At 36.9% G+C, this 27,791-nt stretch overlaps 1 protein-coding gene across 2 annotated transcripts in view; it reads right to left on the reverse strand.

The window, feature by feature from the left end:
* coro1ca (coronin, actin binding protein, 1Ca) overlaps nt 1-27,791 on the reverse strand; it is a 61,998-nt gene that overhangs the window by 16,562 nt on the left and 17,645 nt on the right. For both annotated transcript variants that reach the window (XM_028458357.1, XM_028458358.1), the window contains exons 2-3: nt 21,216-21,412; nt 2,239-2,361 (exon numbers count right to left, since the gene is read on the reverse strand). In XM_028458357.1, coding sequence (XP_028314158.1) covers nt 2,239-2,361; nt 21,216-21,410 — 318 coding nt within the window. In that variant the 5' untranslated portion in view covers nt 21,411-21,412. The remainder of the gene's footprint in view (nt 1-2,238; nt 2,362-21,215; nt 21,413-27,791) is intronic.

Raw genomic sequence — 27,791 nt, forward strand, 5'->3', positions numbered from 1 at the left:
CATTACATCAAAAACATGACCAAAAATCTCCCTCTCAATCATATGCAGTAGATAAAAATAGAGCTTTTAACTTTGAAAAATGTTCACATGTGATGCTGACTTCAGCTCTGCTGGCAGTTTGTTCCAATTATTTGCAGCATAACAACTAAAAGCAGCATCACCATGTTTACTGTGAGCTCTGGTCTCCACTATCTGACCTGTGTCCATAGATCTAAGAGACCTGCTGGTTTCATACCTGACTAACATCTCACTGATGTATTCTGGACCAAACCCATTCACAGATTTATACACCAGCAGCAGAACTTTAAAGTCTATTCTGAGGCTGACTGGGAGCCAGTGTAAAGACTTTAAAACTGGAGTAATGTGCTCTGACCTCTTTGTTCTGGTTAAGACCCGAGCTGCAGCGTTCTGAACCAGCTGTAGCTGTTTGATGCTCTTTTGGGGGATTCCTGTCAGAAGACCATTACAATAGTCCAGTCTGCTGGAGATAAAAGCATGGACCAGTTTCTCCTGATCTTTCTGAGCCATTAAACCTTTAACTCTGGAGATGTTCTTTAGGTGGTAGAAGCTATTTTTGTGATAGATTTGATTTGGCTGCTGAATGTAAGATCTGAGTCAATCAGAACACCAAGGTTTTTGACTTGATCTTTAGCTTTTAAAGATTGAGACTCAAGATAATTGCTGACAGCAGTCCTCTTTTCCTTGTTACCAAAGACAATCACCTCCATCTTATCATGGTTTATTTGAAGGAAGTTTTCACTCATCCAGCAGTTTACTTTTTCTAAACAGTCACACAACACCTCAATGGGACCATAGTCATCTGGGTTCAGTGATATAGTTGTGCGTCATCTGCGTAGCTCTGATAATCAACCTTACAGTTCTGTACAATTTGACCTAAAGGAAGCATAAACAGAAGGGGTCCAAAAACAGAGCCCTGAGGAATCCCACAGGACATTGGTAATCTGTCAGATTCAACATTTCCAATGCTTACAAAATAACTTCGCTCCTCCAAGTATGACTTAAACCATTGCATTACTTTTCCAATTAGTCCAACCCATGCTTGCAATCTGTGCAACAAAATTGTATGATCTACAGTGTAAAAAAAAGTCTTACACCATGATCACATCCAATCTGTTTGTGTATTTACAAACAATAACAACATCCCAGATTAGGTTAAGAAATGGTCATTTAGTATATTTTTTAAAAAATGCATACATTCTTATGTTGCATTTTTCAGTCGACTATAATTGTAACAGATTTCGTCAACTTTAGTCTTAATGTCATTTAGTTGGCTAACACTAAACTGAAATAGTCCGTATGACTACATTTTGACTAAAACTAAATAAAAATGAAAACGGCTTGCAGTGTATTTACCACAAGGACTTGAAGATGAGGATGTGGAACCATCTAAACCAGGGGTGTCAAACTCATTTTAATTCAGGGGCCAAATATGGAGCAGTTTGATCTGAAGTGGGCCGCAGATTTTATGCGGGAAAACGAGTAATTTCAACTTTATTGTGCCCAGATTGGAGTTCTACGTATACATAAAATACTAAATATGTAAGAAACCGACCATATCCAAGCAATAAGTGACAGATATCAGTCCCAACAGGATCTTCACTTTAAATTTTCTAGATTTTGTGACCAATTTCTATTTAATTAAGGGAAATAATATGTTGTAAATTAAAGAAAATTGAAGGATTTTGTAAGAAGTTTTCATCTAATTAACCTTAAAAATTACTACAATCATGCGATATAAGCACCTGGGCAACTGTGAGCCTCTGCAAATATTGTTGAGTTTCATTCACACACTGATTCATGTTTTCTCTGTCATTTTTACTTTCTCCTGCGGGCCGAAGTGGATGTTCCAGAGTGCCGGATTTGGCCCCCATGCCAAGAGTTTGACACGTTTGATCTAAACAAACTGAAAACGAAACTCAACCTTTCACAGTCCAAATAAGGCCTTTTTCTTTTTTAAGGAAGTACAACTACAGCCTTAAATAAGTCTGTGACCTCAGCTCAATAAACAGCTGAATCATTCCTTAGCTCTGATTCCTGCAACACATATTTGAGCCTAATCTAATCCAGAGGGTGAGGCCTGCAACCATCCCTGCTTTGCAACAGCCTGGCCTTTCGCAATAAGAACATGTTGATTCTTGTCACTTATCAACTCAAGAATGTGCGCTTGCACTTTAAGAGGCCCCGATGTTCACGTCCAATGGGAGAGGCAGTCATTACCATCACGGTGCAGTCCTCGGAGCCGCTGGCGATGACCTGGTCATTGTGAGGACACCACTCGATGTCTAACACCGGACCCGTGTGACCACACACCGAGGGGTAGGATTTATCGATGCGTCCCGTCTGTGAAGACAAAGAGTAATAGGATTAGACTTAGCGTGACTATCAGAGAAGGTTGTTCCTGCCAGAGGAGAGGGCATGTTTTCAAACAGAGCAATCACTCAGTAATCTAAAATCCTCCCAGCAAAACCAATCTCCTCTTCTCCTCTTCTCACGGACACAAAACAAACAAACCTTTTTATACAGCAGCTATGTTCAAATTATGCATTTTAGTTTTGCCATAAATCACACTGGAGACCATCAAAAGTTCAGCTCAGATGAAGTTTGAACTTTTTTTTTATTACTATTTCTGCACTGATAAAGTTAACAAGAATTATTATTATTTATTTTATTTTTTTAAAAGGTCCAGTATTATGCCATTTTTTGCACATCTCCATTTGTTCTAAGAACCCCAAAAATATTTGAGATTTATTGTACCAAACTCGCCTGTTTTCCAGAGTTTTAACCCCTCTAAAAAGTCCCTTTTATGATGCTTCTAAAAACAGGCTGTTTTGGGGCCTTCATGAGTAAGCATGAGTGGGCGTGTCTGTAGATGCAGACGCCTCGCTCTTGTAGAGAGTGATCACCATAGCGATTGTCTTTTGCTATCCACACACCCTTGTTATTGTTTTCAGCTAAGAAACTGCACATTACAGTAAAACACATGGCTATTTAAGAGGCTATTGTGTTTGTGAGTCCGACAAAGCTGCTTCAGGCTGTGTGTGCGTGTGTGTGTGTGCGCAGCAGCAGCGGAGTAAACTGTCATCTGAGTCATCCGTTTCAAACACTCACCGGAGTGTTAAGCTGCTGTGTCACTTTCTTGTCATCATCACCTCTTCTAACCACAGGAATAGTCCATTTAAGGTGATAATCATTTGTTTTGTTCTACTGCTGTGTTGCATTGGGTAACAAACACGTCAGATCATGTCAAAGGTGACACGAGGTGATATCGCGGCTACTAAAAATTAAACCAATTGTGAGCGCTCACTGCGCTTCGGATTATCCATATGCTGGATTATCTAAACAGTGAGCGTAAATATATTAACTGTGGATAAAGGGACTAGTGGTTAAGGGAGCAGGCTTGTAATCTGAGGGTCACAGGTTCTAATCTCACCTGGTCCATCACTGTGGGATCGTGGCTGCCCACTGCTCCTCAGGGATGGGTTAATTCAGAGAACAAATTTAGTGATGTGACGTCACAACATGTAGAATAAATGTAGAATAACAATGGAGGGAGGAAACAGAACTTTTTCAACTTTGTCCCTCTGAATGAGGCTAAAGGGATGTTTATCACTGTAGCAAAACCATTATAAAGTGATTTTTCATAGTACTGTCCCTTTAAATGCATTATTTGTAGCTCTTTAAATTGTTGATGCAACAAATAGATTTGGGTTTCAAAGGAATCGCCCAGTGCACGCACACCAACAGACGCTTACAGAGCAACTCATTATTTTACAGTAATAATAATGCAACGTCAAGTCCTAATTCTTTTACATAATCTTCTTATCCAACAAGGAGCAATAAATGGATTTATAACAATCACAGAAAAACCCCATAAATAACATGACAGATTTATCTGACAATTGAATCAATTCACTGAGAAAATAAAAGACTTTCTAAAACACAGGACAGACTATTTAAGCCATATTTATGCGCTCATAAATTAGCATAACCTGCGTTTTCTTTTCAAACACTAAATAGTTTTCAGAGAAACCCACAACATCAGCAAATGATTAAATAAAGCCAAATATTTTTGGCAAAAATTATAAAAAAGTTAACTGTAAATATTTCACCACATCTGCTAGGGCCCTCTTACTTTGGAATCCAAGTACATAGCCTCTTTGTCCGACCACAACACTTTGCTCAGAATACTATGAAAAACCTACTATAGAGCATAATGATGGATGCTTTATTTAAAATAAATAAATAAATTGAACTAATGAGTGATAACACATTATAAATAATACTTTTCTGTAAGTGGAATGAAACAGTATGAATAGATTTATTTCTTTAGTTTTGATCATTTCCAGTCATCTCCTTCCTGATATGGGACCAAGACTGATCCTTGTATTTTCAGTTCATGTTCTAATCAAGATCATTTCATCATCATCATTATTGTTATTATTTTAACTAAAAATACACACGATAAATCCCATATTTTAATGCTTTCATTTGTTAATTTTCCACACTCTCTTTCTTAACTACCCCCTGTAGTGCTATCGCGTACACGTACCCCCATTTGAGAAACACTGTGCTAGGGTATGTAAACTTATAAGCACAACTGTACAAATACAAAACCGGACAAACAAATACTATTAATCCCCATGGATCTCCATCCACAAAGACCCTGCTGGACTCTTTTTAAAAGCATGACGGTGTACTTAATGTGCTACAGTCGCCTTTTGCCTGAAGCTGCTCCACAATTGTAGCTGCAGTGATGTTTGGGAAGAGCTACAAACAAAATGAGCTGCTGGTATTGAAATAACATCAAATGTTCATGAAAAAAAACTAAATAAAAATCTTCTAACTACCGCTGTAGGGATTTTCCGTAATCAAGGAAAATGGGGAATTCACGTTCTGAAACGGGAAAAGTAACCTGAACTTTTTTCTATTTAAAATGTGGCCCCAACATGACATGAAAATGTCTCGTGTGCATGTCATTTCTGGTCAATTCCAATAAATAATTCCTGTGAAAAGTTTTTATTTTTGAAAATGACTAAAATTTCCAATTCTAAGGTCATGTGGAAATTACCCGTGAATTTTCCACCCCTTAACAACACTACTTATTTTTAACACATTTTGCTTACGAAAACACTTGGTGTACTTTGAAACTGTCAGTGTTGACCCATTTAAATAACAAAATAAAAGGATCTTTAGTTTAATAAAGCAGTTTGCAATGCAAATGAAATAAATGCCAAAATGTAAAATTGCCCAATAATATTTTCTTAATTTGTTCGTTTCATGTCAGAAATGTTAGTTCTACCTCAGTTGTGCACTGATTTGTTATTCACAAAATGTGTTGCATATTTGGTTTGATTAAGCATTTATTTAATATCTACATTTGTACATTGAGCAGTTTATCTTTTAATTGAGTTTTTCTAGGTATTTTTCCATAGTTTCATTGACCTTTTTTTTTTTTTTTTTTTTAAATAAAAGTATTTAAACTTGGCTTTTTCTTCTGGTCCTTATTTTAAATAGGTTAAAAATAATTATCAATTTCGACTCATGTGAAATACTTATATCATGACACATTTTTCAGGCATATTGCCCAGCCCTAGATTGCATTTTCCCTGCAAACCTATTTGCTGATACCAACCAGTGAGTCTCACCCTGGAAATGATCAATTATTACATCCATATGATATAAACCTTTAAGCTGTCTACACTGAGGGGGAAAACTATAGTATTTTAGGAATTTCTCACACTGAAGCCCATTCCATCAATTCCATACAAGGACTTAGTATCCTTATGGACATCATAGAGCAACAAAAAATATGAGCATGCTAAGTCATCAATAAAAGAAAGTACTGTTATATCTGTTACTGCACCATCAGCTGACCAACACAAAGTTGGGTTGTGAGTGGCACATACTTCACTACTCCAAGCACGCTGATCAAAGTCTGTGTGATTGAGTGTGTGTCACATGATCATGTTCAAACCCAGACTGATGAACACACCCTGTAGCCCAGTAACCAGCAGACACAGAACGTGCACTGCTGTTTCAACAAAAACCACAAAAACCATCCAAACAGAGTTCACATCGACAATTAGACAATGACAACAAAACAGTAAACATTGTAAAGTCAAGGACAATGATCCACACACCCAGGAAACCAAACAGCAACTTAACCTCAAGTGTTTGAGAAGCCTTTACTTTGATTTCAACATTAGTTCATGTGACAAACAAAACTACCTATGCATGTAAATGTAGCTTTGCCTTCAGTGGTAATGATATCACATCCTACAGTTTTACACAATGCAACACACAGTGGATGTTACAAGAAAACAAGATTAAGATTTAACTTAGCAGACACTTTTATCCAAAGCAACGTACGACACAAGCAGTTATGGTTAACCTGATGGCCCAGGTCAGATTTGAACCGGTGACCCTCTGATTACAAGCCTGCTTCCTTCACCACCGCCACTGTTAAGTTATTTATTTGTGAACATGTAAATGTGCCAGATTTATTGTAGACACAGGCTAGTTTCCATCTGTAGTCCCCAGCAGGTTGATGAATACAGCAGAAATCACATTTTTTTATAACTGGAAAAAAAGAAAAAGAAAACTAAAAATCAGACAGTGTGATAAAATACAAACACTCAAATATAATGATATTTAGCTGTCAACAGATCAGAAATAACCATGACCATAGCAGTTAAAGTGCATAAGGCAGATGATAAAGTGCAAATGTGATAATATTTTGTCTTAAATAAGAAATTGCACCTCGCTCTTAGCCTGCTTGGTTCTTCGTCAGTGTTAATATTATTGCACATAGACCTATTGCACATGGTTAGTATTTATAGATGTGTTTGGTGGTGATAGGCATCTGATTGTGTTCATAAACAAAGTGAGCAAAAGACACACGCCTACATTCCTTCAAGACATTTTATGAAGCAGTGATTTTAGTAATGATAATCTATCTATGCTTGACTAAATAAACCACAAAGGTCTGATAACACAGCATGAAGCTAGAGGACCAGACATCTTCACATTCCACACCAAGTAGAACCTTAAGGTGAAAAATGTACCACCATTTCAGATATAAATAACGTTCTCACTCTCTCCTAAGGTTTAAAAATGAACATAAAGAAAAAGCTTTTGCCTCAAACTAATATTATTGCATTCATAATAATGTAGAAATTCGAAAAAAATTAAAAAAAAAAAAAACGATGTCAGATTTGAGCCTTTTTGCCAATATCCAATATGCTGATATTGTCCAACACTAAATTTAACCGATATCAATAAATACACAAACCACACCCCGAACCTAATTTTAGGTCCTAGTATAAATATATCCATGGAAATAACTGGTTAAACCTACTTTTAATGTGATGCTTCACTGCATGTATTCCACAAATAAACAATTTGTGCAAAATAAGAATAACTTTTAACTTGAGAAATGGAAAAGGTGCCATATTATTTGTTGTCATATTATTTGTTGCCTCAGTAGCTGTTTAGACTAATTATCCAAACAGTTAAACAGCTGCAAGAACTCCATAACAAGCAAAGAGTCTCTGATGTTTACTGTGAAACTGTAACAATAAAGAACTAAATATTACACATCACATTTCTTATGTAGTTTGTACATGAGGTGCAGATCGATTGATAATAATATAGCTAGTGAGTTAGCTTTAGCCTAGTGGTTAGCCTTTGATCTAGTTAAACAAGTACAAACAGGAAACAATGAACTTTATTACTGCGTGAAATGACTCTAAAACAAAATACACATCTACACAAGATGAAGGTTAACAAGCCATTTCTAGAAGGTCCGACGACATCACAGGGGCACGTTACGGTACATCCGGTTTTGACAGGAAATGACCCATTGTGAAAGGTCAAGTCGGAAAACCCTAACAATAATATTTTCCATCACTAGATGGCACTATCACCATAATATCAATGGGCCAATATTGCCCATCTCTAGAGGAAAAAAAATTCAAGGCATGGCAACAAGGTATTTAACTAACCAATAATCCTAAAGATGGTTAATATAGAAATGACGTACTCATACTAACTTTGACAACAAAATTAGTATGTAGTGCATTCACATTAGATAGTATGAAAAGATTGAGTACGCGAGAAATACCCGGATATATACTATATCAGGACATTTTTGCACAGTGGGTACACGAGCCATACTCAACCACCCCATGATACATTGTGAGTGGAATGTTAAATCGTCCTGGGAGCGGCTTCAAGCTAAAAGTCAAACATTCCCTCTTCAAAATAAAAGCATCTGTTCTCGTCTTCCATTGGTTTTTGATGGCTTTTGTAAATAGAGCTCTTGTTTTGAAGTTGACAGAAAGTTTTTTCAGTAGCACAATGGCGGGTTTCCGAAAATCTCTGAAATGTGTGAATAAAATGTGTATATACACAAGTTATATGGATCTACTTCAGGATTTTATCTTTGGAGGTTAGAAATGCATCTTGGGAAACTTAGTGCGAACGGTCATCGTCCTAATCATATTTAAAGTATATAAACAGTATTAACTCATTGAGTTTATAGTGTATAGTACAGAGTGTGCAAACACAGCCTCAATATTCATCATTAGCTGGAGTCCGTCTTCAGTCTGTTGCCAGTTTAAGGCAAAGAGTTCGAGGAAGTTTTTCCATTAAAAAAAAAAGGGAGATAATGTCAACACATGTGGAACAAAGCTTTATCCAAATGTTTATTTTACGCAAGTAATAGATGCACAAGACACATGAATCATAAACAAGATGCTAAATTTCAGCAGCTTTTGTCATGTGCAACTTGGAATGTGACTTGTATTCTTTCTTTCCACTTAGTTACATGTTTGTTTTATTTGTTGAAGAATGTGTGTTATAAGGTATCCTTAATTTCACAAACCCTACAGTGAACTTTAGACTGCTTTAAGAGCAGGATAGTCTGGGGACTGGGCCTAGGACAGGAAATACTGACAATTGCTTTCAAACTGTATTCCTAAAAGTTTTCCACACTGTTCGGAAAACCCTGTTGAGTTACAAAAGCTGCTTGTTTGGGACGATGTTAGTCAAAATATGCACATGTTAGTCTTAAAGAAACAAATGCACAAAGAAAACAAAGGCCTGGCTCATTGATTGGTCACAGCAACTGAAAAGCAATGTGGTTTGTCAACGTATTATTTCTTCACGTTTCTTTGTGTTAATAATAAAAACAGCTGTGAGAATTATTACTTTTACTCCATGCATTTAATACTCAACACAACACAAGACTGTCTCTGGTCCGATACAGTGCTATAACAGTGCTACCATTGATGGACATCTATCTAAATTAAAACAGTGTTACTTAAATCAAGTCCAATAAAGATGATGAAAATGATCTTATCAGAAAATGCACTGATAACACAAGGGTCAGTCTTGGTCCTACACCAGGTGGGAGATGACTGAAAATGATAAAAACTAATCAGGAGGCACTAAATTCTGTTTCATTCACTTATTTACAAAATTAGATTCTCTAAAATGTGTGTCATCACTCATTCATCATTATGCTCTATGGCTGGTTTTCCATGTTTTTCTGATATAAATATTGTAGTCAGACAAATGGGGTACATGGATTCAGGAATAAGAGAAAGGGGGTACTTAAGTCAAAAAGGTTTGAGAACCCCTAATCAAAAATGATGAAAAATATGCAGAAAATTACGGGAGCACACCCTATTGAATTTTTTTGCTAAACAAACTAAAACGAGAGGACCAAAACACGATTAATTAACCCAAATAATTGGGTGGTTGGGTGTTCAATCATTTTATTAAATCAAGAAATTGTACCAAAAAAAAAAAAAAAAAAAAAATCAGCAGTAGCAGTCAGGAGACATAGAATACCGAACATATCCACAACTACACTACAGGCGTTTGAATCCTTGCAGAGGAATGTCTAGGGCCGGGAAAACAACCAGTTGCATAGCAACAAGTAACACTGCAGAAAATAAGGGTGAAACACACACACACACACACACACACACACACACACGATTCTGTCGAGGCAAGAAAAAGACGTCCTTCTTTGCTTTCATACAAAAGGCCTGCACTCTGCCTTTGCCTGCACTTTAACATGTGATTTCCACATGCACATCACTGAAGGTTCTTCCATGCATGGTGACCAGTGCTGCTCGCAGCAACATGGAAATTTCCCCTTTTGTCAGTGAGTGTCTGTATGGTGGAAACAAACAGCGGACACAGTGGTAGCAGAGGTGCTGTCACACCTGGAAACACTCGCTCTCTTTAGAGCAACTACCTTCATATTAGACAATGTTCATAAACTGATTGTAAAACAGAGTTATATTTAGAGTTGAAAAGAGTGCACAGCCACAAAGAAATACACAGTGGATAGGCTGTAATGCACTACCTTTTGGGTGACTTAGTAATGAGTGAGTAAAACAACAACTGGTATACTTCTTTAAAAAGCAGAAGTTTAAAATAATGAAAATGTGTTGTTTTTAGAGATTGAAAGAACTTTGTATGTTATGTTCATCGTACGCTAAAAGATCAACATGACTACATACATTTACAAATAATAATCAAAAGGTTCATTAGACCATGTGATGTCTTTAATCACACTGTTCTATGCTCTGCAATGCTACATAAAGTAATGACCAGAGGTGTAAAGAGTATTGATATATCCTGCTCAAGTAGAAGTATTGTTACTTCATTGAAATTGTACTCAAGTACAAGTAACAAGTAGCTTAATTAAACAGTATTGAAAGTAAAAGTTACTAGCACTAACTGGCATTCAATGATGTTTTAGCACCGTGCATTATGTTTAATTTATGATGCATTTGATTGTTGTCAGGTCATTTCATTTTCTGTAGTTTCACAATGTCCGTTGATCATTTTAAACCAAAAAATAATAATTTAGTCAGTCACGATTTGGTGTAGAAACCTAACGAGTTACTTTTCTTCTTTAAAAACTTAATTACAAGTAAAATTACTGATTTAGAAGTACCCATATAAGCAACTCAAGTGCAGTAACATGAGTACTTGTAATCCATTACTTTCACCTCTATCCACTATAACATTAGTTTGACTCACTGCCCTTTCAATGCATCATGTGATGCGGACCACATCAGTGGCCTCAAACCTGCTTCTAGAGTAACTAAACCCCTTCTTTCTGCTGACCTGCCACTAGGAGGGAAATTCAAAAACTTCCTTGTTACTCCACACACAGTACGACATGCCCACTCACAGCGCACAGTAACACCTGTGATCAAATACGACAATCACACACACAATCCCCATGTGAGCTGCACCCACGCACACACAACACTACACACACTATTACTGGCGCTCCAGCCTCTGTTCATGGCCCAGCAGAGGCTGAACGCTGCTTACACATGCACGCGCGCGCGACAAGAACGTCCACGTACACGCAGAGACAAACGGGAATACACACAAGATGTGTCTGTAAATACACAGCTTGCTAAATCCTCTGATTAGCGCAGGATCTGCTCTTTATAGAAAGAGTGAAAAACTTCACAGCTGAAGAGAGCAGTTCTTCATTAGAACTGTCAATCAATGCTCACTGATAGGAGGAAACCCTTCTCCCTCCTATCAGCTTTTATAAGAGGGGCGGAGCAAACAGAGAAAGTTGATGACGCAGGGGAATCTAAAGAATCCGTTTCAGCCAATCGCAAAATTAAGTTGTAATAGCCGGCATTCAACCCTTAGAGGGCAATGACTGACATTTTACAACTAAAAATGCAAAATAAAAATACTTTTACTAAAATGTTAAAAGTTGGACCAGGATTAATCAATAGCACTACTTCATACCCAAATACATGTGTATTCAGCAGAAAAAAGTGGGTTTGGGTTATAGTTACTCTAACTAAAAATCAAAGGAAGTTTATTCTGAATACAACATTACACTGCAACATGAATATTCCAATATGCTGTAAAGTGCATGAAACAAAGGTTTTTATATACTTAATGTAATATTAAAACAAGTATTGGGTGTTTCCTCTGAAGCCCAGTCATTTTTCATCTATAGACTGTTTTGAGACCCACAGCATGGTTCCCATACGCTCTTGTTCTCCTGTTCCCTTTAAACGGAGGCAGTCTGAGAATTTTAATTGATTTTACTGATGATTTTGAATGTTCTTATTGATTTTATGCTGTTGAATGTTTTATCATGTAAAGCACATTGAGTTGCCTTGTGTATGAAATGCGCTATACAAATACATTTGCCTTGCCTTGAGAAAAAGTGGAAGATGAAAGAGGATTAAGGATAGTTCCGGTAAAAAAAAAAAAAAACTGCATTCCAAACAATGAAGTCATTTTGCCGTATGGGTTGAGTTCAGGATTGGGGTCAATTATAATTTGAATCGCATATTTGATAATTAATTACAATTACGGTTAATCATAATTGTAATTTTAAAAACTTTTTGATCTTGTTTAACATCTTAAGTGCATCTTAATTTAGCTCTTTATTTAACTGAACATTGTTTTGGATTGTACATGTGAGTGACATATATAAAGTTCTTTCAACTGGACCTTCCATGCTATGGTTTGTTTGTGGGCAGTAATAAAAAGAGGCGTGGCCTGTGATGTCAATGCTGGGATAGAAAGAAGTTCAGGCTCCTGTGACGCAGCAAACAGGATGGCGATGTGTTCGTCTTTCCTTCGTGTCACCCTTTGATTTTGTTTTTGAAGAAAATCCTTTAATGCAGCAGGAACCCATCCACCATCTAATGTCGGCAACAAATAACACACAGTGGTCCTCAGCCATCAGGGAACAGCAGCAAATGGAGTAAAAAAGGATTAAATTGGTGTAACTAACTGCTCTCAGGACAAGCCTAGCCAGAAGCCCTCTGAGCACACGTTATTCACATATGACCCCGTGACCCCTGACGTCACAAGCCCTGTGGTGCAATTGTAAACTCGTCTATTCAAATGGTTTCTTTTTCAAGTCCAGTGGAGTTTTTTTTTTTTTTCTTTTTTTTAAGATGATGGCATTAAATTCGTATAGTTCTAAAACTCAGAGGCAGCCTTGAAGGGGTAGGTTTTCACTTCAAGAACAGTGACTCACTGAAAATTCAGCCACCGTAAATGGCCTAAAAGTGTCTTTTCAGTTTTCGGTTGAAACACTTTTCTCACCGAAACAACCAACTGAAACAGGATGTTATAAAATGTGAGCAAACACCGCAGTCAGGGCGCGCGCTTGTCTGGACCAACTTGTCCGCGACCCTGTGGAGTGGCTGTATTTCTATACATCTGAATGTGAATGAGCTCAGAGTACTGATTTCACTGTGATAAAGTAGAGAAACTGCTCTTTTCACCCATCTCCATTTGTTCTAAGAACCCCAAAAACATAGTATTTGAGGTTTATTTTCCCAAACTTGCCTGTTTTCCAGATTTTTAGCCCTCTCAAAAGTGACTTTCAATTTTTAGGTCACAACCTGAAAAAGGTTGGGAACCACTGCTTTAGATCCTTATTATCCCTTGGGTTTATATTAAAACTGTGGCCAGTGAGGGATATTTTTATCACGTGAGACTCAAAATTTATATAAATTTAACAAAATTGTATTATTCAGCTTTAAATAATGTACAGTATATCATCTAAAAGGCATTTGTGTGAATGGTTGTGTATTGCTCTACTTAATGCAACTGTACAGACAGACTAATATGACTTTAAATCAGGGATTTTCAACCTTGGGGTCATGACCCAATGTGGGGTCGCCTGAAAAGTGCTGGATTCAATTTTATTTTAAAATCTTGAATCTTATTGTAGTTATTTATTTTTACTTATTTATTTTCCCCATTAAAAAAAAAACATCAGAGAAATAGAAATACAGTGCAGGAGGAGGCAGAAGGCTCAAAGAGCTTAAATAATTATTATTCTTTTTCAAATTAAAACTACACAGCCTTACATCCTTATTATCCCTTGGGTTTATAACTCATCTAAAAAAAAAAAAAAAGAGGCAAAATATTCCTAAGACAATTTTCCCAACGTGTAGTTGCACAATCTAGGAGTGCTTTTCATTAACTCTTTAAAACAATCATTTCATGAATGCATTTGGATACAGTTACCCGCTCTGTAACAGAAACAACCTCAGACTTCTACTCCATCCTGCCGCTCTTCATTTTTCAGCCTATCCCAGAATTCACACGAGTACTGACACGGCATGAGTCAACCAATGGCAGGGCGGAGAGGAAATGGTCTTGGAAGGCTGTCAGACAGGGAGCAATGAATGACCATATATGGTAAAATCTGCAGTCAGCAGGACTGAGCGGCAGAGGCGGCAAAAGCAGAGGCAACCAAGCGGCATCGAGGTCTTTGGGAGTGAAATTGGCCTAAGTATGAAGGTTGACCCTGATATAGTGCACACTTGGTGTCATGTTGCATCCAACATGGTCAGTAACACTGCTGTGCAGAGAAAGCACACAATGTGTTACTGCACACAAATCCAGGAATTAACTTAGAATGAGCGCTGGATGAATATTCAGGAATTTTGGGGGGATTTAATGCAAATTAGACACATTTAATCAGTCCATTGTTACTGCAGGATAATTGGAAAAATGTTAAAATGCAGATTTTCCACTACAATGTTTTTTTTTTTTGGTTTAGATTAAAGTAGGAAATCTATGACATAGTAATTTAACATTAAGTAATGATTTACTGATGATAACATGTTGTACTATGGTGAGCACTGAGCAGATAGGGTTTAAATAACTTTTGCCTCATTCCTTCTCACTCCTTCCTTCATGTGGAAATCAGAGAATAAATTAGCAAACATCCAGCAAAGGAGGAGAAAGGGATTATTGAAAGCATGAGGGAAGGGAATGACACGAGCTGAGCTGGACATCTGATTCCTATTCTATAAATCCTAATGTTCTGAAAGGAGCAACAACAATAGCCGTGGCTGTGCTGAGTCAGGACATCCTGCCACCCGAGCCCACAACCCTGTGAGTCACACAAAAAGCCACCGCAGACAAACAAGTCCTAGAGCTCATGTCAAACATTAACATCCACATGGATCCAAGATCTTTACAAGTGGAGATAAGGAGATAAAGTAAATATTAAAAAAAAAATGTAAACCTTTAAACCCTGTATTCTTCTTTCCTCCTCCTCATCAGAGCATTGTTACAACAAAGCCAGTGCACAGTGAAACATGGCTTGAGAAGGGGGAAGGTGCATCTATACACTTCAGCCACCCCCCCACCACCACCACCCAGTAAAAGTGCAATAATGACAAAGACCAGCACTGGGAGCAAGCGTAGGACAAAAGCCGTGAGCAGCTGGCTGCCCAAAGAGACACAGCACAGGCAGATGGGTTAACAGGACTCTCACATGAGCGATGGAAAGGGTGGGAGACTTATCAAGGGTCCAGTGCCTTTCAAACTAAAATTCAATCCGACAATGTTATATTGGCTACGTTTACATGAGAGCTTTAATTCCCCTGTAATTCAGAATAAAAGTTAAATCCTCTGTAAACCAGGATTGGGGTCAATTCTAATTCTAATTGCATAATTGATAATTAATTACAATAATGACAACTATCATTGTAAATGTAATTTTAAAAATCTGTTGCTCTCGTAATTGTAATTAAATTGTAATTGAGTTTAGATAATTTACTTTGTAATTGTCATGATATTTCTATAAAAATTGTTAATTATAATTTGATGCAAAACTGAGGAACTATGTTTTCTAAGTACAGTTCTACACATATGTAGTTAACAACAATTTTTAAAATATGTTTCATATCAAGCTTTCCCACATTTTAACATTTAAAAACATTGAAATCTAGGGTTATACTGACACAAAAAAAGCTCAGACACCCATACCAAAATGATTAAAAAAATATTTTTATTGATTAGGAAGCCTAACAAGGTAACCAATAAACAGATGTTTGTTTTTAGTGTATTTTACAGCTGATTTAGGACCCGTTATCATAAGAGATGCTAACAAGAAGCTAACACAAGAGGAAGGTTAAGTTTTGTTACCATAGATTATTTATTTCCAGCTCAGTAACTGTGATTAACTGTAATTGAACTTTAGCACGATTATGGCCAAAATGATAATCACGATTATTTTGATCAATATTGTAATCACGGTTGTAATATTTATCATGTTAGGGAATGATCTGTATTTCTTTTTCACTACTTAAAAAAAACAAAACAATGTATGACCAGTTTACAGTGCAAAATGAAGCTTTAAATGAAAATTATTCCAAAAAAATAAATAAATTAACCCAAGAATTTAAAATGTACCAAGGGTTAACTGAATAAATACACTATTACAGAGTGCTTTCATGAAATGCAACTCATTGGAAACAATTACAGCTCACATTACTCCACCAAATTACTTACTCAAAGCTGTCGCTGACTAATGGTTGAGAAAGTGTGATATGCAGCAGAACACATATTTTAAATGTAAATATTGCCGACGATCAATTTCATTGTGGCAACCAAAATCATGATCACTATTCAAATTTGATTAATTGCACAGCCCTTGACGAAAGAATAAGCATGCGGACATTCACACACGCAGAACTCTACACTAACTATTCCAGTGGTAGCACAGAATTTGGTCGTACCCTTTTTTGGGGGGGGGGGTAGTGTACAGCATGTCGTACTGTAGTTTTGTATGAAGTAAAGATTGACAATGACTTGAGATATATGTGCTAAATGTTTTAGTGTCAATATTAAGTTTTTCTGCAACAAGCAGTGGCTGAAATAATAGGTCATTTCTTTTATATAATTTTAAAAGACGACGTAACTTTTTTTTAAAATAACAGTAAATCACAACAGGTTACATGTATTCTGTTTTTTATTTTACAGAAAGGCTGTACTTGAATTAACCTAACAGTAGCATAACCAACTGAGCATCTGCATTGCATTAAATTCAGAGGGTCCAGCTCTTATAGTGGGGTCTCCTAACCCTCTTCCCCTGGTCAGGGGTCTGCAACCTTTACTCTACAAGGAACCATTTAACCTCATCTCACCTGAATTAAATATCTTCTCAATGAAGACAATACAGTGAATTAAATTCTATACAGTTAAAATTAAAATTATATAGAATAATGTCTGATTTAATTTGATTTGATTTATTTTGATCATTTAAATGGAAAATTAAAAACAGTTTAAAATAAAATAAATTGACATCAAGAAATAACAGTATCTTGCATCTTCAAATTCTTACACATCTCAGTTTACATGAACACAATGTTATATAAAGAAGTTTTTTTTTAGTTAATGTATTTGAAAGGCTACAAAAAGTAACTTGAATTTGATAACACATGATCATGTGATCAACACATGCTAATTGCTCATTTCTTGCCACACATAAAGCATACATATTTAACTGGCACATTGTTGGTTAAATGAATCTGTTCCCACACAATTAAAATCTCCTTTCTCTTCCAGAATAGCGTTTGTTAGTTTAGTTATCTTACCAGGGATTTAAAACGGTCTGTAGATGATGCAGGAGGTGAAGTAGGAAGGTGCTGATTTTATCATTAATAGCCGTGACCATTGTTAGCAATAAAATACATCAATTTACTTCTTTTAGAAATCATTAGCAAAGCTGAACTCTGCAACACTTTTCCACTGCACTGTAGGCTAGACATTCAGAAGACAAGATCAAACTTGTCCCAATCTGAGAGCTGCATTCCCATCTAAGGATAAAACAAGATTTCCAATTTTACTCATCACAAAACTGCCTTGGGAATTAAATGAAAAAGCTAAATAAAACCTGTTTAGATTATCTATACCCAAACAGGATGACCTATGTACATACTGACAACATGGTTTTTTGCTCACAACAAGTAACCAACAATCAACCAGGCGCAGGTGGTAGAACTGGTTTGGTTTCCCTCTGTAGTGCAGCGCTGTCATGTCGACCATAAACAGCCCTCGTATTTTCAGCTTTTCTGCGCATAAACTGTTGAACAAATGTCTTGTGAAGTCCTGCGAGCTCATGTGGAGATTTTTAAAAATCGGACTTTGAAAAAATGTCTCACCCAAAGAAATCACTTGAGGTTTTGAAAATCAGAAGAGAAAGTAGACTTTGTTCTGGAGACACACCATTAGTGTGCTTGTCCATGGCACTAAGAGGGCAGCTCACTTAATGCTGGTGCAGAGGATAGGGAGAGAAGTCCAGCTCCAACACACGTTCGGTGTGGAATGAGGTGCTGAGAGGTGGAAGCTGTGTGATGACAAGCCTGAGTATTTGGTCGCCCTGTGCCACGGCCTTCTCATGTGACATGACAGTGCACACTAATTACAGGGTCATGGTAGTGCTGCTGACAGCATTGCAGGGTTTATGTCACTCAGTGTCAGAATCTGCCACACTGCTATTGCATGGAGCTGCCAAGCAGACACAGAGCTGGCAGTCACTGGTCATTTTCTTGACTAAAAATATTTGGCATAGTTTTTGTTGACGGCATTTTTTTAGTGACACATTTTAAAACATATTGATATTTTCATGATCTAATAAAAACTAAACCATAACTTTGTTGCATATGTCGTGATCATGTGGTCTTAAGCTGTCATGTTCTGTTTAGTTTTTGTTTGTGTTGTAGCCGTTGTGGTTCTCTTTCAGTTATTCTGTCTTTGTTTGTTCTGTTGGAGTCTGGCCACCTGTGTTAACTCTCGTCTTTGTGTTTCATGTATTCCTGCTCATAGCTCCTCCCCCCAGTGATGTCAGTGTGTTTGAGTTGTGAGTGATTAGCTGCCTCATGTGTTGCACCCAGGTGTGGCCCATTCCCAATCAAGCCTCCCTCACTATTTAGGTGAGTGTCTGGTTACTGTGGGGTTATGCTACGAATCTCGATTACCTTTCATTGGGCTAACTTCCAGGATTTAATCAGTGTGTGATGGACTCCAAAACTACAAACCTTGCTGAAGCTTAATCACTATGGCAATTAATGCTGAATGGATGTTAGCAAGTCCTAAAGCCCCGCCTCCTGACCAATCAGATCTCTTAGAAAATGACCTACCCATTGATAGAAGATCCTGGTTTGTGCAGATCTGACAGCTGAGTTTAGGAAAGAGATTATTAATTATAAATGCAATCCTTTCATTTACCAATGACATCCTTTAGGAAAGATATAGATTTATATCTAATGGACTGATCTACTGTCAGCTGATGAAGCCTGTGTCGATCTGTGTGTGCGCGCGGATGGCTGAAGTCATTAATTCATTCGTCCATTTATCAACCAATGGATTAATATAATAAATAATCTTGCGCTTTTGCACATTCACAGTGTTAGCAGCTTTCTGCCTGAGTTCTTTCATCCCTGCCCTATGATCAAATCAAATCTGTGTGTTTTTACAAAACTAATTGAATCTTAGAAAAATTGCATACATTTTTATGCTTTATATTTTAGTCGACTATATCTGTCACAGATTTAGTTGACTAAAATTTTAATGTCATTTAGTTGACTAAATTTAGACCATAACTAAAATAGTCCCAATGATTAAATCTTGACTTAAACAAAGTTGCATTTTAGTGAATATGCCAAAAACTAGATCCAAATTTGCTGTCAAAATCGGTGGGTCGGGACCCAAAAGTGGGTCACGGACATGTACTAGGTGGGTCGCGGACAGCTGATAAAAAATAAATACTTAATGAGTGTCTCATGTTGGACTTGTCTTTTCTTTAAAAAGAAACTATTTTTTTTGACAGGCATGCTGTGACATGAATGTTGCACAGGAAAAAAATACAGATTTATGTTTTAAAAAAGATGATATATGTGTGTTCTCAACCAGATATTTTAAAAAAACAACTAAATTTGGTTGGTCAAATTCTAAAAATGTGGTCACAATTTAATGATCTTGGAAAAATGTGGGTACCAGGGTGAGACCAGTTGAGAACCCCTGATTTTGAAAAACACTCAAATATCACTAAAAAGTTTTTACGCTTTCATGAGGAGGTTTTTCAGCAGTATTGGAACACTGTCTTCACAATTACACATCACAGAATGTGACATACATGTGGTCACAAGACCACTTCTCTCCGAGAAAACATGTTGTGGTATGTGTGGACAGAAGAGGAGACCGAGTCATTTCTTAACATGATACGTTAAAATTATTACTGCCACATTACAGCAAACCACAAAAAAAGTGTTATAGGGAGGTTTTGAGCATCCAAGTCTCACAGGATGAGATTTAACAGGAGTTATGAGGCTCCTGCTCAAAGAAACCTTCAAATGAAACACGTTCAAAGTGCAATTATACTTTTTCTACATTTAGAAATAGCACTTTTATTTTGCAAAAATCTGCAATGGAAACACAGCTTCAACTTACACTGCAGGTCTTAATGCTCTATTCAGACATTTTTGAAAAAATAAAAAATAATTTTTTTTTCTTCTGTGCTCGTTCATATTGCACATTTAATGTGTCTTCTATCAGTTCGACATATGAACAGAATGTGACCATGAAGTGACCCACATGCGCAAAAAAAGTCCTGAGGTACTGCGTGCACACACAGGCATGCACTACGTTTATGGAAATAAATATGGAAGCATCTCGTCTTAGCATTTGTGTGTGGCACTGATAATAGGTATAATATAATAAATATTTATTATTTCTAAGAACTCATTCTCCCCCCCTAAAAGTTGGATAAATGCCTGGCCTATTATCCACCAGTCCCATTGCAAAATATGAGATATGCATCAGATTTATATCCACATATAAAAGTGGGGTTGGGCTGGTTTGAAGAAGAAAAAATATCTAAATTGTACTGTTCACATAGACATGAAAAAAAACAAAAAAAAAAAAACAGATACATTTCACATGTGGGCAAAAAAAAAATCGGAATTGAAGTGCTGTCAGACAGACATGCCAAAATATATTCTTAACATTAGCTTTATTGTTGTTAAATATAAAATAAAACAACAGCAGCAAAGTTCAAACAAAGCCTTTGGGCTGGGAGGAACACTCACCAAACTGGCAAAACACTGCTCAGTTGGTGCTGAAGCTTAACCTAAAAGTAAACCTGCAGGACGATTCCTTATAAGGAGGCAAGAGCATTCACCAAAGGACAAACATGTAGGTTGAACTAGTTTGTTGTCCACACCAGGTTTAATTAACCACCATTTGCATAAACCCTCAAGGTACACTGGCATAGTAATCTGTTAAAAGTTGCCTCATCTTATCTGTGATTTGCAGAGCTTTTGGTTTTGATGGCTGTGCCGAGGACGACTTTAAAAACCGTACAAACTTGCCTTGTGGAGGGGGAGAACAAGGAAGGCTCCTCCACCGCTGGCTTCAACGATTATGGCGACAAACTTGGGATTGACTGAACAAAAGGTGCTGTCCCATGTGACTCTTGAAACTCGGATATCGTCATAGCACTGGTCGTTCTTCGCCGCCTGGCCAAAGACGTGACGGAATTTGCTCTGTCGTACGACCCGTTTCATATCTGTGGAAAGAACAAAGGAGGACATTTAACATGTATGTTAGGACAAGCAAAGCCATTCAAGACACATTTTATTGTGAGATAAAAGGACAAGTCAAACAAAAGAGTGTATAAAATGAAGGACTATGAAGCACACCTACACAGAGCAAATGTTAAAACTCCAAAATAAAGCAAGAATTTCTCTCTAATCAGCAAATACATAATATATTGTGAAATTCTCTTTACATCATACTCCTAGTGCTGATGGGTTTTTTCCCTTTTGTACATCTATAAATGGCTCAAAACTGTAACCATCTGTGTTACTTCAGGTGTTTCCCTGTTAAAATAAAAAATAATAAAAAGAAAATGTAAAAAAAAATATCAGCTCTGACATAATTCAAGCATAATAATTAGCACAGTAAGGTTTAAATATAATTGAAAAACATTTATAAAAATTAATTTAAAAAAAACGTCTAGTTTTTCCACTGATCTTTCAAAATTTAAATAAGAATAATTATCTGACAATATTTATGTTTACTCTTTTCTCCAGACCATAAACAAACACCTTGATTAAAAAAACTACAACAAAAAATCCAGGCAAATTTTAATGGTTACAGTATCATCTTTAAGTATGACAACAATCAATTTAACACTTGAATTTCAGAGCTTTCTCATTACAGTATCTTCTGTAGGGCCTCTAATATTTCTTGATTACGGAAAACAGACGAAAACCCCAGAATTAACTTTGTACGTGCTTGTCCGCCCACGCATGTGCAAGCGTGAAAAGGTACGAGTGTATTTTATTGGAGGCGTTTTTAAATGTAACATTATGGTATCTGCTAATGATTACATGGCCGCTCAGTTTGTATCATTAAGTAGTTAAATGCTTTACTTTGTATTCAGTAGCAGGATATATCACACTTCTCTCATTCTCCATTCCCTGTTCAATTCAAATGTGATGCCTGAAAATGTTATTATTGAGAGCTGAACAGTAATTCTGATATTTTGTTGCTTTTTGTATAGTTGCCATAGTGTAATGTGATTGTTGATCACATGAATTATTGATCAATAACATTTGTTGGACTGTTTATTGTCCAAATATTTTAAAGCTTTAAACTAGAGGAATGTTTGGAAATGCCGAACGTTGATTCCAGAGCTCATTGGTTTGTTTTCAGTGTGATTTGCTTCTTTTGATTCAGTAGATACTTTGTGCACATAACTCACTAGTATTTCAACTAATAAGTTATACAGACAATGTTTTCAGACAAATAGTAAATGCACACACTGTTTTGACCTTGTATATTTTTTTGGTACTTAATGTGAACCATTTTAGAAAAACCTTGTGTAATTGACTAGACTAACATCAGTGTGGTAGGCAAGAAAAATAGTCGGTTAGCTATATCCCAAATATTAAGCATTTTGGGTAGGATTTTTTTATGTTTAGCATGTCAGTAATCATATTAAGTTAGGAAATAGTCACATCAAAATTAGGGAAAGAGGTCTTGCCTATTAAATGTACTAAAAAAGACATAATGAAGAAACAAATAGACTGAAGTCTGGCTACCTTAAATGTACAACAATTTAAAAGTACAACATTTAAAAGTCGAATACTGACAAGCCTAATGTGGCTAATATGGATTCACAATTTTATTAAACAACTAATCTATAGACAGGCAATGTTTTTTATAGAGTTTGTGAGTTTCTTAGGAAAATATTTAAAGAATTAGGAAAAACACAAGGAAACTGTCATAACAACAGCTTCCATGGTAGAGGATGAGGGACATGTTTTAAAGATGGCTTTGCTTCATGCCTATCTTATGTATACAAGTGAAAAGAAACTGAGAATGACTGAGAAGGAAGGAAAAGGCATGGGCGAGAAATACTTTATCAGACAAGACAGAAAAGTATGTCTGATGAAGGGCTAGGGCCCGAAACGTCACACGTGTTGACAATCTCCCTTATACAAGACTTTGGAGCAGCTTCTGGTGTGAGGATAGGGCTGGGCGATATGGCCTTTTATAAATACCGCGATATTTTTAGGCCATGTCACGATACACGATATATATCTCGATATTTTGCATTACCCTTGAATTAACACTTTGATGCACAAAATCACACCAGTATGATGATTCTATATGTCTACATTAAAACATTCTTGATCATACTGCATTAATATATGCCAATTTTAAACTTTCATGCAAAAAAGGGGATATCACAACTAAGTCAAAGTTGACATAACTGTATTTATTAAACAGTGAGTGGCTCAAACATAAAATTGTCAACAGAAAGTGCACGTTCTGTGCAAAATTGTCACAGAGACATTTCAAAACAAGACATTAGTGCAGGATGCAACTCACATGGCATTTCAAAACACAAAATTAAAGTGCACTTTTTGTACATAATGCCACTACAATATTTTAAAACAAATAGTGCCCTTTTGTGCATGTTGTCATTAAGATGACATTTCAAAACAACACTAAATTTAAGTGCACCTTTTGTGCATAATGCCACAAAGATATTTAAAAAAAAAAAAAAAAAAAAAAAAAAAAAAGTCCACGAGTTTAACGGTATGGTCATTTTCAACACCGCACAGACTACAAGCTGCGATATATCGAGTATATTCGATATATCGCCCAGCCCTATGTGAGGACTTACTTTTCTGTCTCTTTCCTGACATACTTTTTGTTCCAGCACCCAGTACCTAAGTATGTGCGTGCCTTAAAACTTTTTTACGAGAAATACTTTATGGCATGTTTCCAACAGGTCAATGATCACATCACGAGCAGGAAGCTGCAGGGGGAGTGTACGTACAGCTCTAATATAATCCAAATGTTGCCCCTATTGCCTCACAACAGCCAAAATCAGTTACATCCAAACAGATTTGCCAACTTAAAACTCTAAACACATTTAATGTGACATTTCAGAGCCATTCATTCCAGTTAACTGCATTAATAGCAAGCCATGACTGTTGCCAGTATCAGTTCACACCAAATGCATTGAGGTCGTGCAGCACACTCGACAGACAACATGAGCACATTTTCAAGGTGCTGAGATCCTGCAGCGAAGCATATGCATTAGACAAATGAGTTGTGATGGCGTGACAGCCCTTAGGTCTGGACACATTGGATGAATGTTAGAACAAATACAAAGAGCACAGCAGGTGTTTCAACAGGGTTAGATGACCACTGACATTTTTTTTGTTGAGGTGTAGGAAGAATATAAATGTTTCTTTTCCTTGCAAAAGACTGGAGTGCCATGCGCATAAACATGTGGTAAAACAACAGACTAAAAGGTTGTTTAAAAACCAAAGACGTGCAATAGATTGCTGCAGTTCAGCCATTAAATCTGCTTAGATTTATAAATATAGGCATTATTTATCTGATTGTTTTGTAGATTCTGATGGAAAGTAAGGGCGTGCGATATGACGATCTTTATTGTATAGGATTAGAATGTAACAAAGATCTGCCAAAGCGTAGATCGTAGAACTGGCCTATGTGTGTACCCCGCTTAACAGTTTGCCAACAAATGCTAGATGTAGCAGCATGCACAAAGACATTTTGAAACAAAAAGAAATGAAAAAATTCAGGAAAATACTCAAACATTATTCAAATTAACCCTTTCAGATGTTACTGTTGATCTAATGAATTAAAGTTTACTGGTACATATTTAAGCTTTTGCTTTTTTGCTAAACCAAACAGAGAATATTAGCCTCATTTTTCTTAGCCAGATGTAACATATACTGTAATCCGACATTGGTAAGTGACTGGAAACCAAATCGATCACAAAGCAGTGGGGAATTGTGTATACGATGACAAGAAGCAAAGCTTCACGCCAAATTTACATGAAACCTTGCAGGAAAAGTAGATAAAGATGAAACACAAGTTAGAGGTACATTTCAATAAGTCAATCAAAGTCGGACAGGTAAGAGCAAATGTACGATTTTATTTAAGGATGTACCGATCGATCGGCACTGATTTCCTTAATTTTAGGGGATCGGCTGATACTTGCATATAAAACCGATCTTTTCTACCTCCGCAAAGGTGTGAAAGTCAGCGCCTATCCCTTTCTGCTGTGAGATGACTGACAGACCAGGTCATGTGCGCACGCGTCTGCTACACGAGTTAACAATAACAGTCGTACAGAGTTTGGCAGTATTACACAAAAAAAAAAAAGAGAGTAATTTGTGTAATGTGGCAATAAGTGGTGGTGAGACAAAATGATACAACAAACCTCATTTAAGAATAGGCTTTACACCGATCTGATCGCTATATCGGATCGGCAGATATTTTGCATTTTATGCAATTAATGTGAACTTAATTCGTCGATCCGATTAAAGACGACATTGTCATGATGAAACTTTCTGTAGATGCTCCCATTGCATCGTTTCATCTTTTTGTTCTATGTGACACTGCTTTAATTTCACTCACATTTGTGCACAAAGGTGATAACCTATGAGCGAACGGTGAAAATGTCGATCGGTTGGAACGGAGCAGTGGGGGCAACGTCTGCTGTTAGTATGCGTGTGTGTGTGTGTGTGTGTGTCCGCGCTTGTTTTGTTTATTCAACATGTTAAAGTGGAGAGTCCAGAGTGGAGCGATGTGCTCCCGTTTACTTTTATGTGTGCACCCCACCTCCGCTATGCACCTGTAAATATGGACTATAAGCAAAAGCAGGTTTTGCGATGCCACTGTCAGGAAATATGTTTGCGCTCCGCTAATGCTGATGGAGGCTTCACATAGTTCCAGTGTGGTCTGCCTTCACAGCTTCATCTCCAACTCTCTTGTAGTTGAAGCTCTCCTCAGCTTCGGGGTTAACTCCCTTGCTTCAAAGCAGTCATTGGGTATAACATGGGACTCCGGCTTAATTCAACAGCTGCAACGTTTATTTTGACAATCATTCCAAACGGCATACAGCTTATAATCGATCTGCTCCGGTTAAACATGCTCACTCTGCACCTGGTCGAGCGACAGGGCATTCATTCGCAGTTAAAGGGCCAGGCACCCACCCACCCACCCCCACACCAAATGTTATATTCAGGTCCTGCATGGGAATTATTTAGAGAAAGGAGGGGTGAGCAGAGCCCACGACAGAGCCTCCTCATTGGTTGCTGCGATATATTGTGAAGCGCGTGCATGGTGCAAACTTGTTCTCAGTCTTTGGACACGCAAGTGGCTGTTTTCCTTCTAGACAGGTAATCTAATGTTCCATTTTTCTATATTCTGTGTGCATCCTTTGGCGTGGCGACAAGTTTTACTGGTAGTGCACGTTCAGCTCTCGTGCACTTCCTGACAGGAGGAGAATGGGAGGATTTATCAGAGTGGGGGACGGGATTTACGGTTCAAATTTAGCCATGCCATAGTTCAAGAATCAGGTAGTGCAGCTTTAATTCATTGACCGATTAATTGATTATGAAAACAATAGTTAGTTGCAGCTCTACTGTGCCATGTTCATTTGTGTCATTACCAGTGGACTTTTGAAAATATTACAAATGCTGCACTCATTTGGAAGTACAAGTTGCCTGAAACGCTTAATTGGTGGTTTAAGATGATTTGTTAGTTTTTATCATTATTATTATTATTATTATTATTATTATTATTATTATTATTATTATTATACATAAATTTTATACAGCACTTTTCTGGATACTTAAAGTGGCTTTAGAATGAAGGGAGCAGTGTTGATGTTCGGTTCCTTGCTCAAGGGCACCTCCCAACCCATGTCCCTATGGACTGAGCCACTGCCGCCTAATTTGTTCTGTAGATTACTATTTTATACTCTACATCAATTGTTGTGATTTGTAAATCCAAAATACTGTTGTGCACTTTATTTTTGGCAAAGACCTCAAAACAGGTCTGCATGTAACCTGTTAAAGGAACTGATATTATTTTATTTTGGATAGCATTGTTCTAAACTTTTCATTGATATGAAATAACCTCATTGGCAGTTAAAAAAAAATAAGTTTGTTTTGTTTCAAAGGTATTGTTCCATGTTTTACAATAAGATAAGATTGGAACATTCAAGGTGTACGCTGTCGGCTATATAAATAAAAAAAATCAGGAATGGCAGGTCAGGCTTTTTTAGTGATCTTTTCACCCCTAAATCTATTTTTTTTTAAGTCTTTAAACTATTTGAGCATTGTATTAAAAAAAACAGCATTGAACGGTACTACCAAAGAAAGGAATTATCACATTTAGCATAAAACTGACAAGTTTCAAGTCTAATTACCTTTTTAAATGAACGTCTTGCTGGCAGACAGTGAAGTGTTTATGCTTAATAAAAAGCCTGACTGTGTCACTGTAGTTCAGAGTAGACTGGGTGGGGTTTTACTGGATTATGTAACCCAGGATCTTGGTGAATGAGCCATGATGTATGTGTGGTGCTGGTGAATAAATGGACTCCTGAC

The sequence above is a fragment of the Gouania willdenowi genome, chromosome 9 (assembly GCF_900634775.1).
Source record: "Gouania willdenowi chromosome 9, fGouWil2.1, whole genome shotgun sequence".
NCBI lineage: Eukaryota > Metazoa > Chordata > Actinopteri > Blenniiformes > Gobiesocidae > Gouania > Gouania willdenowi.